General features: G+C 43.9%; 1 protein-coding gene across 2 annotated transcripts in view; it reads left to right on the top strand.

Moving 5' to 3' along the window:
* LOC140427769 (interferon alpha/beta receptor 1a-like) overlaps positions 1-15,302 on the top strand; it is a 31,355-nt gene extending 16,053 nt beyond the window's left edge. For both annotated transcript variants that reach the window (XM_072513405.1, XM_072513403.1), the window contains 4 exons: positions 1,231-1,391; positions 7,527-7,662; positions 10,480-10,637; positions 12,027-15,302. In XM_072513405.1, coding sequence (XP_072369506.1) covers positions 1,231-1,391; positions 7,527-7,662; positions 10,480-10,637; positions 12,027-12,323 — 752 coding nt within the window. In that variant the 3' untranslated portion in view covers positions 12,324-15,302. The remainder of the gene's footprint in view (positions 1-1,230; positions 1,392-7,526; positions 7,663-10,479; positions 10,638-12,026) is intronic.
* Positions 15,303-16,688: the final 1,386 nt, after the last annotated feature.

Genomic DNA, 16,688 nt, shown 5'->3' with positions numbered 1-16,688 from the left:
AAACAATAGCTATTGGAAGCATACAAGAACGCGGACATGCTAGATTAGCTGGACTAGCCTTTGACCTCCATCCGCCCCAAACATTTCTGCAGCTACTGATCTGCTTAATCATACACTCATCTCTACCCTCACGATAGCCCCAACTAAAAACATTACTCTCACTCACGCTGGCCGTTCCCCCAATTCGGCCCTTATCTATGATCCCTTAAATCCAAGGGTGCAGTTATGAACGCAAATGGTGGACAGCTGGTTTAGTCTTTCACCGCCAGATCTGGCTGGACCACATAAAGCATATTGAATCCTGCTTTCCCGTCCTGACATTAGCTAATAATGTTAATGGTTCTTTCTCTTCAGTTGTTGTATCATCCCGTACAGATCTGTTATCATCACCCCTCCCCTTTTAAAAACAAAAAACAACCATTGACTCGCTGTCATTGCAAACATTCACCCTATCTCCAACCTTTTTTCTCTCATCCTTTAATGTGTTGTCGCTTCACAAATCCATGGCTGCATTTCCCAGAACACCATGCCTGAATCCCTCAAAATCATGTTTCTGCCCCACCGCAGTTATTATCAAAGTTAAATGGCATCCTACGTGACTGACAACGATAAAGTATTCCCTTTTGTCCTTTTTGATTTGTCTGCAGCCTTTGGCACAAGTGAGCGCACCATCCTCGAATGCCTCTCCTCCACCATGCAGCTATACTAAACTGCACTGGCCTGCTATTCTTATTTAATGTAGTCAGAAGCTATCTTCAACTAAGTATGTCCTTGCCTGTTCAATTTTTCATCCATTTGTTGATACTTGGCAACATCATCCAAAAACAGTGGCAGTTTCCCTAACCATGCTGACAACACTCAGCTCAATGGTTTACATTGTTCATCTCGCACTGGAAGTAGAAAATTCTGAAAATACTCAAGTCCGCCAGCATCTGCAAATAGAGAAACCGAGTTAACGTTTCAGATCAATGACCTTTCATTTTAAAAAGTCATTTTTAGTGTGGGTAGATCTGAAGTCTTGAACTTTTGTTTATAATGTGTTGTCAGCCAGGATCAGGTTGTTAAATAATGGGTTTCTAATAGCTTCATAATAAGATTTAACATTCTAAAACGGTTGAATCATTCATGTTCATTATTCATGCAATAAGTCACGTTAATTTTTTATTTACCTGTGCTAATTTATTGTAATTCTGCGACTGATATTGAATTGAAACTTTCTTTAAATTACAGATGTAATTGGTCCTCCATCAGTAAATGTGGATTCAAAAGATAATTTGCTTAATGTCTACATCGTGGACCCCCAAACTGAAAATAATAAATCCATACCGGAGGCTTATAAAGGACTGAAATACAGCATAATTTACTGGAAAGAATATTCTCATGAAATTAATGTATGTTCTGAGAAGAAGATTTGTACTCTTAACTTGTTAACCTTGTATTGGAAAGTGAACAGTTCTCTTTCCCACATCTATTAGAATGTTATGGGTGCTATGGAAACCAGCAAACTCCTTATCGCTGCTTCCTGTTAGTTAGCCAATCCTCTATCCATGCCAGAATATTACCTCCAACACCATGAGCTCCTGTCTTTCATTGTAGCCTTTTGTATGGCACCTTATCAAATGCCTTTTGAAAATCCAAATATATAACACTGACTGGTTCTCTTCTATCTACTCTGGCTGATACCTCCTCAAAGAAATCTAGTAAATTTGTCAGACGTGATTTCCCCTCCATGAAACCATGCTGACTCTGCTCGATCAGATTATGATTTCCAAATGCACTGTCATTCTCTCCTTAATAATTTTTTTAATTTAAAAAAAAATATTTTTTTCCCACATTTTCACATTTTCCTTCAGAAATTTACACCCCACCCACAAACAGTAAATGGTAACAAATACAAAATCAATCCCCTTAACAATACCAATGATCCCATCCTCCCACCACCCCAGACAACGGCCCACCTGTCAATATATGCATCCAATAAACCAAACCCTCCCACGGTGGAAACAAAAAACAAAGGAGAAAAAGGAGTCCGGGACCGCCCATGGTCACCATTGACCTACAGAGTCCACCCCCCCCCCCCCCCCACACACACACACACACACACACACACACAACGCCATCCAGCCTCTGAAAGAGTACCGTACATGATACCCAAGAGTTGGTCCTCCCCCCCCCCCCCCCCCAAGTCTCCAACTCCTCCCGTCCACTGCCTCTTGTAAAACTCCTCCTCCCAACCTCGGTTCCTTCCCCCCAACTTTCCGGCCCGGCTAGGCCACTCGGACCCTGTTCTGCCAGGCTCCGATGGCCGCAGCCCCTCCCCCACCTCACTCCCGTCACTGGCCAGCTTAAACCGGCCAGCGTGGAGGCCCCCGCCTGGGGCCCTTTCCCCCTTGCCCGGCCCTAGGAAAGCCCAGAGATCCCCTTTTAGCACACACACCCCGCACAACCACCTATACCCCAAAGAGCCTTGATTTCGAGTGAAAGTCCCATCCCTTCCCTTGTCCAAATATATACAACATTGGCTCCTTTAGCCCCTACACCCGCACGCAGTGAAACAAAAAAGAAGAAAATACAGTCATGAGGTTACATCGGCACATGGGCATTTCTCAATTTGTCAGTTCTGCTTCAGTCCTTCTACCTTCGCAAACTCCTCCGCTGCTTCCGCCGTTCCAAAATAAAAGTCCCTGAGCTTATAAGTCACCCTCAGCTTCGCTGGATATACAATGCCGCACTGCACCTTGCTAATGTACAGTGCCCTCTTCACCCGGTTGAAGGCAGCCCACTTCCTCGCCAGCTCCACCGTAAAATCCTGGTATACACGTACACCAGCTCCAGCCACTGCACCACCCGCTTCTGCTTGGCCCAGCTCAGGACCTTCTCCTTCATACTGTACCTACGGAAGCACAGTGTCACTGCCCTTGGCGGCTCACTCGCCTTTGGTACAGGCCTCCACGACCGATGAGCCCGATCCAGTTCATATCGGGAGGGATCCTCCCCCTCCCCCAATAGTTTTGCCAGCATCGCGGCAAAGTACTCAGTCGGCTTCGGTCCTTCAACTCCTTCGGGCAGCCCCACAATCCTCAAATTCTGTCGCCTGGATCTGTTTTCCAGGTCTTCCATTTTTCCTCGCAGATCCTTGTTAGTATCCATCACCTTCCGCATCTCTTTCCCCATCGAGGCAAGTTGATCACCGTGTTGCAATAACGTCTCCTCCACTTCCTTCAGCGCCTCCCCTTGCTCTCGCACCTCTGCCACTGCGCTCGCCACCTCCGTCCTCACCGGGGAAACCGCCTCCTCCACCAGCACACTCAACCTCCCTCATCTCCTTCCTCACCGTCTCCATGTATTTTGTAAACTGCCTTTCGAATTCCGCAGCCATCACCTTAGTTATTTCTTCAGCCGTAAGCAATGCGGCCTCCCCTGGTGCTCCCGCCTCCCATTTTCTTTCCTGACCCCGCAGTGACCTTTCCACTCCCCGACGGACTTTCAGCTGCTTTTTGCACGGCCGTTTTTTTTACGGGTCTTCGACATTCCACTCCTCTGTGCTGTCTCCCGACTTTTACTGCCTTCGCTGGCCCGAGAACCGGGCGTTAACCCCCGACAATGCCGTTCCCGAACGGGAGTCCTCTAATGCCTCCCGCCCGCCGTCACCGGAAGTCTCTCCTTAATAATTGATTCTCTTTTTTCTTAATAATTTAGAGTGCCCAATTTATTTTTCCAATTGAGCGATTTTAGAAAAATAATCTTTATTGTCACAAGTAGGCTTATGTTAACACTGCAATGGAGTTACTGTGTAAAGTCCCTAGTCTCCACATTCTGGCACCTGTTCGGATACACAGAGGGAGAATTCAGAATGTCCAAATTACCTAACAGCACATCTTTCGGAACTTGTGGGGGGAAACAGGAGCACCCAGAGGAAACCCACGCAGTCACTGGGAGAATGTACAGACTCCGCACAGACAGTGACCCAAGCCGAGAATCGAACCGGAGACCCTGGTGCTGTGAAGCTAACCACTATGCAACCGAGTGTGGCCAATCCACCTAACCTGCACATCTTTGGGTTGTGGAGATGAAACCCACGCAGACACGAGGAGAATGCGCAAACTCCACATGGGCAGTGACCTGGGGCCAGGATTGAATCCGGGTCCTCAGTGCCATAGGCAGCAGTGCTAACCACTGGGCCACCGTGCCGCCCTCATTTAATAATTAATTCTAATATTTTTCCAATAACTTGAGGCTAGACCAGCTGGCCTGTAGCTTCCTACATTTTAACTCCTTCCCTTTTTGAACAAGGATACCACATTGGCAGCTCTCCAATCCTTTGGCACAGTTCCAGAATCCAAGGATTTTTGGGAAAGGGCTACTGATGCACCCATGATCTTTGTGGCTACTTCCTTTTAAGATGTTGAGGAGCAAACCATCAGGTCCAGGGGACTTGTCAGCCTTTAACCCCATTAGTTTGCCTAAAACTAATTTGGTGATTGTGACTGTATTCAATTTCTCCCTGGTATTTTTCACTATTTCTGGAATGCTTGTATACCCTGCCGTAAAGACCAATGCAAAATATCAATTTAATTCCTCAGCCAGTTCTTTGGTCCCATAATTACTTACTCCATTTCATTCTCTAAGGGGCCAATGTTTTCTTTTATTTCTTTCTTTTGAATGTACTTTTAAAAAGCTCTAATGTCTATTTTTTATGTTTCTCACTAACTTGCCCTCCAGTTTATTTTCTCATTCTGCTTATTTTTTACTCCATCTTTTCTGCATTCTGAATCTATCCGACCCTTCTGGCCTAACACTAACCTTTCCCATCCTATATGTTTCTACTTTTGGGCAGCACGGTGCCACAGTGATTAGCATTGCTAACTCACGGTGCCGAGGTCCCAGGTTTAATCCTGGCCCCGAGTCATTGTCCATGTAGAGTTTGCACATTCTCCCCATGTCTGCGTGGGTCTCACCCCCACAACCCAAATATGTGCAGGTTAGGTGGATTGGCCATGCTAAATTGCCCTTTAATTGGAAAATAAAAGAACAGGGTATCCTAAATTTATTATTTAAAATATATGTTTCTGCTTTCACTTAATACCCTCCTTAACTTCTTTGGCTATCCATGCTAGGTTCTTCCTCCTCTTAGAGAGCCTTTCCATACATTGGGATGTATTTCTGCTGGGTATCATGAATGCCTGCCACTGCTCGCCTGTTACCTTACCAGCAATCTGTATGTCCACTTTGACCAATTCCATTCTCATAACTTTGTAATGCCCCTTCTTTAAGTTTAACACTGATATTTCAGCCCCAATTTTCTTACATTCAAACTGAATGCCAAATTCTATCATACTGTGATTACTACTTCCTCGGGATCCTTAGCCTTAAGATCGTTATCAAACCTACCTCATTACACATTACCGGATCCAAAATGGCCTGATCCATAACATTTTGCTCAACAAAAACCATCCCAAATGCACACGTTTGAGTTAATTCTCATAGCTACCATTTTAATTTGATTAGCCCAATCTTTATGAAAATTAAAGTCACCCACAATTAATGCAGTACATGTATTTGTTATTTCTTGACCTTAAACTCTTTACATGTATTTGTTATTTCTTGATCTTAAACACTTTCCTACAATTTGGCTACTTTTCGGGGCCTATAACAATACTCCCTATCGCTCTCTTTCTTACTTTGGTATTTGTCACTTCCATCCAAATCGACTCCACGTCCTCTGAGCCTAGATGGTCCCTCAGTACTTACTTCCTCTCTTATTAGCAAAGCTACCCCACCGTCTTTTCCTTCCCGCCTGTCCTTCCTAAAAGTCAAATAACCATGAAAACTGATTTCCCAACTTTTATCACCTTGCAGCCATGCTTCAGTAATAGCTTTCAGATCGTACCCATTTAATTCCATTTGTGCAGTCAGTTCATTTATCTTGTTTTTGATGCTACGTGTGTTCCGATACATAACTCTTAATTTTGTTTTTCTGCCACTTTTGCTTACACTAAGCCCATCGCTAGGGCCAGTAGAGCTACTATTTACTTGTTGCCTTTTATTAACATGTTTTCCCTTTTGCTTTCACTTTTTCTGCCATTGGTTTCCATCTCCTCTAATTTCCTGCGCAGGTGCCCACCCCCCCTGCCATACTAGTTCAAAGCCTCCCCAACAGCACTAGCAAACACTCCTGCAGGAATATTGGTTCCGGTGCTGTTGGGGTGTAACCCATCCAGTTTGTGCAGGTCCACCTTCCCCAGAACCTGTCCCAACGACTCCGGAATCTGAAACCCATCCTCGTACACCACCCCTTTAGCCATGCATTCATCCCACTTATCCTTCTGTTTCTGCCCACACTAGCGCCTGGCACTGGGAGAAATCCTGAGATTACTACCTTGGATGTACTTTGTAATTTATCGCCAAACTCTCTATATTCAGCTTTCAGGACCTCATCCTTTTTTTTTTAATGTATGTCATTGGTACCAGTGTACTACGATCACTGGCTCTTCACCCCCACCCTCCAAAATGTTCTGTAGCTACTTTGTCACATCCTGGGTCCTAGCACCAGCGAGTCTGATAACTTCCAGCTCTGCTGCCTGTGTGTTGACAGGATTGGGTTTAGCTGTGTTGTCCTGTACTGTCAAATAACCTTCCACCACTCTTGAGGTTAAGGAACGTCTGAGCATTCACATTTTTTTTTAAAAACCTATAAAGTGGCTGGAACTGTATTGGCATTTGTTCTATTTTATATATTTCCATGCAATAATTTTACTCAGTGACTGCATTCCCCCTTGGTTTACATCACCAAAAGCATTGTAGAAGTCTAGATTGAGATGATGCAAACTAATTTCACGTAGAAACATTCCAGCTGTTTCCCATCATATGTCACAGTTAGCTTTGAAGGGCGGCACTGTGGTGCAGTGGTTAGCACCGCTGCCTCACGGCGCCGAGGACCTGAGTTTGATCCCAGCACCGGGTAACTGTCCGTGTGGAGTTTGCACATTTTCCCCCCCCCCCAAAAAAAAATGTCTGCATGAGCCTTAACCCCATAACCCAAAAACAAAAGATGTGCAGGGTAGGTGAATTGGCCAGGCTAAATTGCCCCTTAATTGGAAAAGAATAATTGGATTCTCTAAAACATTTTTTTTAATTTAAAGTCACAATTGGCTTTGTGATTGCTCACCAAAATGCCGTATTTTTCAGCAAGATAAACTTAATAATGCTCTTTTCTTTCCTAGCCCCAAATGCTGTGGGTTACTCGTATAATGTTTTAAGGCCATACCCCCAATCGGAGAACGCAGTACTTTTGTTAATGTGTCAGTTTAGGCACCTAACTGATGCATATGCATCACAGTGCTGACTGTTTGGAATGCAAAAGAATATTGTTCTAAAAATATTTTACTCAACAGGAAATCTATTTAAATAGACTCTGTAGGGTCAAATGCTTTTTAACCTATTAAACTAACCCTTTGGAGAGATAACATAGCAAACAGTTGAAATGAATGAATATTTCTGTATTTAATTATTTATTTAAATTACAGGTGGAAAACGGCTCGAGTAAATTGGTGTCACTGAAACTCGAACCTTGGACCACGTACTGTCTGCGTGTTCAGCTTTTCAACCCTATATTTCATGTTGTTGGACAGCTCAGTCATGTTGTCTGTGAAAAGATTAACGGTATGCTTTTAATTATTTAGCTTTAAAAGTGTTCGTGTAGGTTACATTGTCTAATGGAAAATCTTTTCTCCCCCACGCTTTACCTTACATTTTATGCTCTCTGCCAAATTCAATTCCTTGGCCAAACAATTGAACAGGCCACTGTTGGTCTTGCAGAATAATTTCATACTGCAACTTCCCATTTGGGCATTTTCAGGAAAGTACATACTAGTTTTGTAATGACAGTGGAACATTCTTTTTGATTTCTTCATCAAGGGATGTGGGCCTTAGTTGGCTAGATCAGCATTCGTTGCCAGTTCTTAATTGTCCTTGAGAAGATGGTGGCATTCCGCCACTTGAACCACTGTAGTTGATGAGCCCCCGCTGCCTTGAACCACTGCAGTTGATGAGGCATAGGTACACCCACAGTTCTGTTAAAGAGGGAGTTCCAGGATTTTGACCCAGCGAGTAGAGGAACCGTGATATCAAGTCAGGATGGTGAGTGGCTTGGGGGAAATTTCCAGGTGGTGGTGTTCCCATGTGTCTGCTGACTTTGTCCTTTGAGATAGTAGTGGCCATGAAGTGCTGTTGAAGGAGATTTGGTGAAGTCCTGCAGTGCATCTTGCAAATTAGCATCAGTGGTGGATGGAGTGAATGTTTGTGGAAGGGATGCTAATCAAATGAGCTACCTCGTCCTGGATGGAGTCAAGCTGCTTGAGTGCTGTTGGAGCTGCACTCATCCATGCAAATGGGGAGTATTCCATCACACTCATGACATTTGCTTTGTAGATGGTGGACAGGTTTTGAGGAGTCAGGAGGTGCCTTACTCGCCGCAGGATTCCTAGCTTCTGACCTACGCTTGTAGCCCCAGTATTTATATTGTAAGTCCAATTGGTCAGTGGTAGCACCCAGGATGTTGATAGTGAGGATTCAGTGATAATGCCATTCAATATCAAGGGCGATAGATTGATTCTCTCTTAATGGAAATGGTTATTGTATGGTGCGAATGTTACTTTCCACTTGTCAGTCCGAGCCTGGATATTGTCCAGGTGTTGCTGCATTTGCACGTGGACTGCTTCATTATCTGAGGATTCGCAAACGGTGCTGAACATTGTGCAGTCATCAGCGAACATCCCCGCATCTAGCTTTGCGTTGGAAGGAAGATCATTGATGAAGAAGCTGAAGGTGGCTGGGCCAAGGACCATGCCCTGAGGAACTCCTGCAGCGATGTCCTGAGATTGAGATGACTGACCTACGATAAACGCAACCATCTTCCTTTGTGCTAGGTATGACTTCAACCATTGGAGAGTTTGCTCCCTGATTCCCATTGATTCCAGGATGGTGACAGTGGTGTCTGGCACATTATCTGTACGGGGTGATTGCATGAGTAGGACTATCTCAGACCGTTACTTGACTAGTCTGTGAGACAGCTCTCCCAATTTTGGCAGAAACTCCCAGATGTTAGTAAGGAGGACTATTCAGGGTTTCCAGTGCCTAGGTCGATGCCAAGTAGTCTGTCCAGTTTGTATCCTTTTTTTATTGACTTTATAATGGTTTGATATAACTGAGTAGTTTGCTGGGGTATTTAAGAGTTAACCACATTGCTGTAGATCTGGAGTCACATGTAGGCCTGACCAGGTGAGGACTGCAGATTTCCTTCCCTAAAGGACATTGGTGAACCAGTTGTGAACAATCGACAATGATTTCATGAACAGTAAACTTTTAATTCCAGATATTTCTTGGATTCAGTTTCTACCATCTGCCGTGGTGGCACTGGAACCCAGGTCCCCAGGATCTCTGGATCATCAGTCCAGTCCCCACCACCTTAATGGTGTCTTGATGTCACCTAATGCACCACTATTGCTTCATCTGCTGCCTAGACTCTCTTGATCTCTATCCTGAAGGAAAGTCTCATGTTGAACTATGGTAGTGGGGTGTTTTGACGCAACGTAATTTGATATATTAATGCCTCGTATGCCTATTTTGACCTCTGTAACATCATCCGACTTTGGCCTGGCTCAGTTCATCATCTGAAACTCGTGCCTCTGTTCCCTCTGGACTGGACTATTCCAATGAACAGCTGACTAGTCTTTCACATTCTACTGTCTGTGAACTTGATGTCATCTGAAATTCTGCTGCCCATGTCTTGTCTTGCACCAAATGTCATTCCCCTATCATCTTTCTGCTCACTGACCTTAATCTACTCGAGCAACTTCTTGATTTTTAAATGTCTTATTCTTATTATCATAATTGTACATTGCCACCCCCCCACCCCTGTCTCTGTAATCTTCTCCAGTCCCATAGCCGTCACGTTATCTGAGCTCCTCTAAATCTGTCCCCTTGAGAATCCCTGATTTGGGGCAACATGGTGGCACAGTGGTTAGCACTGCTCCCTCACAGCGCCGAAGTCCCAGGTTCAATCCCAGCTCTGGTTCACTGTCCGTGTGGAGTTTGCACGTTCTCCCTGTGTCTGCGTGGGTCTCACCCCCACAACTCAAAGATGCGCATGAGGAGGACTTGCCACGCTAAATTGCCCTTACTTGGAAAAAATAATTGGGTACTCTAAACTTATTTTTTAAAAAGTGAATCCCTGAATTTAATCCTTCCACTATTGGTGGCTATGCCTTCAATTTTGGCCCTGAGCTCTAGAATGCTCTCTCGTCACCTCTCCATAATATCTCCTTATATGGCTTGGTGTCTTTTGTTTTGTAATGTGTCTTGGGAGGTTTATTATGTTAAAGGTGCTCTATAAATATGTTGTTGTGAAATAGTTCTCAGGAAATAGTAACCATTCATGTGTGAAAAAGTAAAACTGATCATGTTTTTAATTTTCTTAAGGTGCAACTCCGTTGTGGAAAATTGTTGTCATCTTCATTGTCTCACTAGTGATTGTTTTCAGTGTGGCAGTGGGATGCTCCTTCTGTATACATTACGTCAGCAGGTGCATAAAGTATGCCTTCTTTCCTCCGCACATTTTGCCGGAACATTTACAGGAGGTATGTGTCTTGTTTCAAAACTGGATGTTGGATTTTGTTTTCAGAAAGAACTTCAGGAGAAGGAAAAAGCTGAAGTCATGGTGCAAACTGTTTAGAAATATAATACAGACTTGTACAAATTGCATATAAACTTACAAAATAGGATCAGAAATAGTCCATTTGGGGTGGCATAGTGGCGCACTAGTTAGCACTGCTGCCTCACAGCGCCAAGGATCCAGGTTCAATCCCAACCCCGGGTCACTGTGTGTGGAGTTTGCATATTTGCACATTCTCCTTTGTAAGAAATAGGCCTCTAACCTGCTCTCTCTCTCTCTCTCTCTTCCCCCCCCCCCCACCCCCCCGTATCCTTTGGTTCCTTTGTGTAGCATTAAATATTTTATTTGGAGTTATTAGTTTTGCAGAGGACTTTCTCATCCCGAGTACTGTCTAGCATTGTTTTGTGCGTTGACATCTATCTTAAAATGAAAAGTGGCAACATTACAATCAAGATATTTTGTTTTAAGCATTATCATTTTTTAGGAGATTAGTTGGTTTACTACCATCTTGTCTGGAAGGTCAAAAATAGTATTTTAAAAATTCCTAAGAAATGGAAAACAATTTGGAAGCATGGTTTATGGAAGATTTTTATTTAAAGATCTCTAGGTAGCAAAATATATTTTTGTTCATCCATGGGTTTGCATTTAAAAATATTCCCCAAATACTTTGACGGTCTTGCTCTCCCAGCTGTTTGGCATTGGGGTTTCAGAAATAATCAGGACCCGGAGTGCCAGTCATTGTCCCAGTATCTGATCTGTAACTTGGTCACATCTAATTTAGTAGCAAAATGAGAAAAAGAGAAGACAGGTCACAGTTTTGAGTGGAATCTACTTATCTGTTACGGTGTTGGTCTTGGTTTAGTGGTAGAATTCTCATTGCTAAATGGAAAGGTTGTAGGCCGGTTTATGCTCCACTGCAGAGACTGCAGGCTAGTGGTGTATCACTGAGGAACTACTGTACTGATGGAGGTACATTTTTCAATTGAGGTTTTAAACCAAAGCGCAGAATGGCCCCTCAAGTGGAAATAGGAGACCACCAAGTTCTCTTCTCAGAAGAGCCAGGTGTGCTCCTGGTGTCCTATCCTATATATTTCTGTAAACCAACATCACTAAATAGATTTGATCCTGTATCTCATTGCATTTTGTGGGACTTTATTCTGAGCAAATTGACTATCATTGTTCCCAACATCAATCACAGTTCAAAATATAACAGTATGGCATTGTGAAAGACACGATACAAATGGAAGTCCTTTTCTTATTTTTAGAAACACACACTCTTAGCTATACATAAAATGTTACAACCTGTCATTACAATCCTATGTATTGCCCTCTTCCCTTTTCTTTACTCTTGCAGTGTTTCAATGTACCTTCGCAGAATGCCTTCCTCGAGCTGGTGCCAGAGGAAGATGCCGAGAAGTGCTGTGACCAGCTCAAAGTCATTTGTGAATCTGAAAGCTTGAATTCATACTCCAGTTCCTTGACATTGCCACATATTGGGAATGAGAAAAATGATCAAAGTGGTCAAACCAGTACAGATTCTGGACAGTTTTCTAATGACGGAAGTTCCAAGAGTGTTGATACTGAAGAATTTGAGGGACGAGCATTAAGAGAACTAGATCTACATACAAAGTTGATGTACTTTTGTGAATAAAACCTCCATTAAGCCATAACTTTATTCTTCAGGTAAATGTTTGCTCAAGCTGCCACAAGCAAGTGTGTTGGAGAGAAATTAGTTGCTCCTAGCTTATTTAGCGTTTTGGTGCTCAAATGCTTTTAATATCAACATCCTAACTTTCAGGATCCTAATGTCCAGAAACTGAACTGAACCAGCTATATAAACACCATGGCTACATGAGCCTGGGAATTCTGTTGCAAGTGACTCACCACCTGACTCCCCAAAGCCTGACCACAATTTTTAATGCACAAGTCAGGAGTGTGATTGAATACTCTCCACTTGCCTGGATGAGTGCAGCTCCAACAACACTCATGGAGCTCGACACCATCCAGGACACCACAGCCTGCTTGATTAGCACCCCATCCCTCACGTTAAACATTCAGTTCCTCCATGCGGGTGATGAGTGTCTGCAACGAGCTGCCAGCTGCAGTAGTAGAGGGGGGTACAATTTTGTCTTTGAAAAAGCATTCAGATGGGAAAACTGGGTGTAGAGGGATATGGGCCAAATGCAGAAAATTAGGACTAGCTTGATGGTTAAAAACTGGGCGGCATAGACAAGTTGGACCGAAGGGCATGTTTTCATGCTGTAAACTTCTATGACCGATGCACAGTGGCAACATTAAGTTCCATCTACAAGATCCACTGCAGCAACTCGCATCTTCGGCAGCACCTCCCAAACCCATGACCGCTACCACAGTCATAGAATTTACATAGAATTTATAGCCATAGAATTTACAGTGCAGTAGGAGGCCATTCGGCCCATCGAGTCTGCACCGGCTCTTACAAAGAGCACCCTACTCAAGCCCACGTATCTACCCTCCCCCCGTAACCCAGTAACTCCCACTTAACCTTGAAGGTAAAGGGCAGCTGCTGCATGGAAAGAATTACCATCAGCAAGTTCCCCTCCAAGTCTTACACCAGCCTGACCTGGAACTATAGTGCTGTCGCCAGATTAAAATCCTGAAACTCCCTCCCTCTCTAGCAACAGTGTGGGAGTATCTAGACCACGTGGACTGCCACAGTTCAAGAAGCTCGCTCACCACCACCACCTTCCCAAGGAAAATTAGGGTTGGGCAACAAGGACTGGCCGAGCCAGTGTTGACCACATTCTGTGAAATAATATTACTAAGAAAGTAACAGCTTTAGTTCATTGTGACAAATTGTTTCTACCACTCAAGTGACAGACCTGTAACCACTACTACTTCACCTTTGTGTTATACAGATTGAAATCCCACTTCAGGTTTATATCAAGTTTCTAATTGCACATTTACACTGGATCATTTACATAGTTTTGATGGACATATTAGAAAAATAGGCCCATAGCCTCTGGACCGCAGTGTCGGATTTGGGGGGTACCCCAAAGATGTGCTGGGGAATCACTCACCAAGATTCCCAGGTGAGGGGAAAAAACACTGCCAGGAGAAGGAGGCCGCTGTCTTGGACTTTGCTTCCCTGGTAACCCGACGACGAATACTGTTGGCATGGAGGGACTCGAAGCCCCCGAAGACCGAAGCATAGCTATCGGACATGCCGAGCTTTCTCGGTCTAGAAAAGTTCGCCTTGAGAGGTTCACTATCGGGATTCACCCGGAGGTGGTAACCATTCATTGACTTCTTCGCGGATAATTAATTGTCAGCAGGGGGGGGCTAGGGTAGTGTAGAGTAGGGGGTGGTTTAGGCAGGTCCTTGCAAGAACAGAGTTGTGGTTTCTACTATGCGTTACTTGCTTTTCCTTTTGTACAGTACTATACAATGTCATTGTTTTATATGCCAAAAATACCTCAATAAAATTGTCTTTTTTAAAAAAAAAAAGCACTACCAACTTAATAGTCACTATTTTAAAGACCCAGACCAGGCCCCATCCCACACACAGTGAATGACCTGACCTGGCGAGGTCCGACCACTCCCCCAGCCGCCCCCCCCCACCCTGATCTGACTCCGAACCCCCCACATCTCATTCACATCTTAGAAACTTCCTTTCAGTGGCACTTTTAAAGTCACCTGCTTTACAGCAGCTAGTCCTGTGCAAAAGGGAGTTTGTCCTCCTTCATCCGTTTTAGTCTTCGCTGCCGGAGCCAGGGACCTCCTTCGCTGCTTCAGTCTCACACAACCTATTTTGGGAAGGTCAGATGAGACACGCGCTTTAGAATTGAAGTGCAGGTAAGTCAGTGCAGAGTGCCAATCCGCTACTGATTGCCACCCGGAGGAAGTTATTTTTGTTTTTAGCAGAGCTGCCATTATACTGACTTGGAATCCTAGTAAAAGCACTGGTGGTAATGTAGGAGGTGCAGAAGTTATGTCAAAATATTTTGGTGTAATTAAGTCAGATATTTAGTGGTATTTAAGATTTATTTTAAGAAACGTTATCTTAATTTTGCCAATGTTGGTGGAATCCATAAGACAGAATCCATCTTATCAATTTGTTGTGAGTTGGAATGCACTGCCTGTAATTCAAAAGGGAATTGAATAAATATTTGAAGGGTTTAAAAGTTCCCGGGACTGTTGGGAAAGTGGGATTAATCTCCCAAAGAAGCAGCACATGAATGATCGGCCAAATGGCATATTTTTCTGCTGCTATCATTGTTTGGTTCCGTGATGGTTAGTTAGAAAACATATTAATATCTAGATTGAATGTACTAAGTTGATCTCCATGCACGGGTTTTCACGATTTCACATATTCCTTACTTCTATTCCTCAATTAATTGGATCAACAATCTGGATTTATTTTATCCGTACTGCATTTTCTTGCATCTGCCATATTTGACTTATTGTATGTGAATTTGTGTTTTTCTTTGTAGAGACAGTATGAAAAAGGTGCTAAAGCCAGTGTTAAAACCTTTTATTTATCTCATCAAACTGAGAGTCATCTCCATGTACGACTGTTCTATTTCATGCATGAGTTCCACAAAAATCAGTGTTGCCAAGTATGACATTAAATGTCAGATTTGTTCTTAAATTATGTTCAATGCAGTTTGTTTCTGTTCAAGTCTGTTTCACACCCATTTTCTTCTGCCTTTTAACCAGCTTGCTTGTTTATTCTTTGCTGAGGTCTTGTTTCATAGACAATAGATACCATATTCAGCATTGCGTTCATCTGGTTACTGTTCATGATTCTCCGCTGGTGGGATTCTCCGTTCCGCCGGCAGCGTACCCCTGTCCGCGGCTTTCCCGGTGATGTGGGGTGGCCAGAATAGGGAATACCATTGGCCGGCGGTAGGAACAGAGAATCCCGCTGCCAGCGACAGCGTGCTGCCAAGGAACATGTGGCTGGGAAGGTGGCGAATTCACCCCAGTGATTCTCAATGAACTAGGATATCAAACAAATCTTGTCCTCACCCAACGTTAGGTGTGCACTTTTTTTGGCAAGCATGAACTATGGGATATTTTTCTTCCCTAGCCCAGGTAACTTGAGGCTAGTTGTAGTGTTGAAAATCAGTCAACAGAGCAATGCAGGGATTAAATGATGATGGTTAATGTGGTCTTTTTTGTTTAGTTATTATCTCATCAGTTGAATATTATAGAAAGTTGTTATTTTATTTGAATGAGTGGACTTAACGCCAACAGGTTTTCTTGGGCACCAAAAGCGCTTTCACCAATTTGAGTATTTGCATGTATGTGTGACTTGTAATTAAAAATAGATTTCTGAAGGAATGGTTATAGGGATAACCCTGCAAGTCTTCACATGTCTTGAGGAATGTCCCCTTAGAATTAGTGTCATTGTGAATTTTTTGTCTTTGGGAGATTTTCGCTTTGGGGTTAAAAGAATTGTTAACTGGATCCTGCAATGGTGCATGCAGGCAGATCTCATTGTCAGAGTCAATGGTGCCTCAGGCATGACTGGAAATGGGGGAGGTATGTTTTGGTTCACAAATGGTACAAAAATCTTATCCTATATTTTCTCTGGCTGATTGAAGTGTCTCTAACACCCTCCACCAATTAGAAACACTCACCTCGGTTGGGCATTATAGTGAGGAGGTGAAGAGGCTCCTGGGGTATTATCGGTGCGCACCACATACGTGCAGCAGTACATCAGGTGGAAGTAGAAACCGAGGGCGGATGGTCAGAGGGTGGCCTGACCCCAGGGACCAGCTACCGTCCAGACGTATCTCGAGCTTCTGGAAAGGGCAGTCCCGTTGATGTTGAAGATACTGACACAGAGCTGGGGACTACATGAGGGGTTGTCAGCAACACCGAGCACCTGTAGGTGCAGTTGGAGAAGTCCAGGGGCATGCATGCTACCCAGGTCAACACCACATGTGTGGCGTCCACGGGGGCAAGCCTTGTGGCCGAAGTTACCAGCCATGGGTCAGGATGTCCAAAGCCTGGGGCACTCTGGCCAAGG

The sequence above is a fragment of the Scyliorhinus torazame genome, chromosome 8, assembly GCF_047496885.1.
Source record: "Scyliorhinus torazame isolate Kashiwa2021f chromosome 8, sScyTor2.1, whole genome shotgun sequence".
Taxonomy (NCBI): domain Eukaryota; kingdom Metazoa; phylum Chordata; class Chondrichthyes; order Carcharhiniformes; family Scyliorhinidae; genus Scyliorhinus; species Scyliorhinus torazame.
This window is presented reverse-complemented; position numbering and strand designations above follow the sequence as displayed.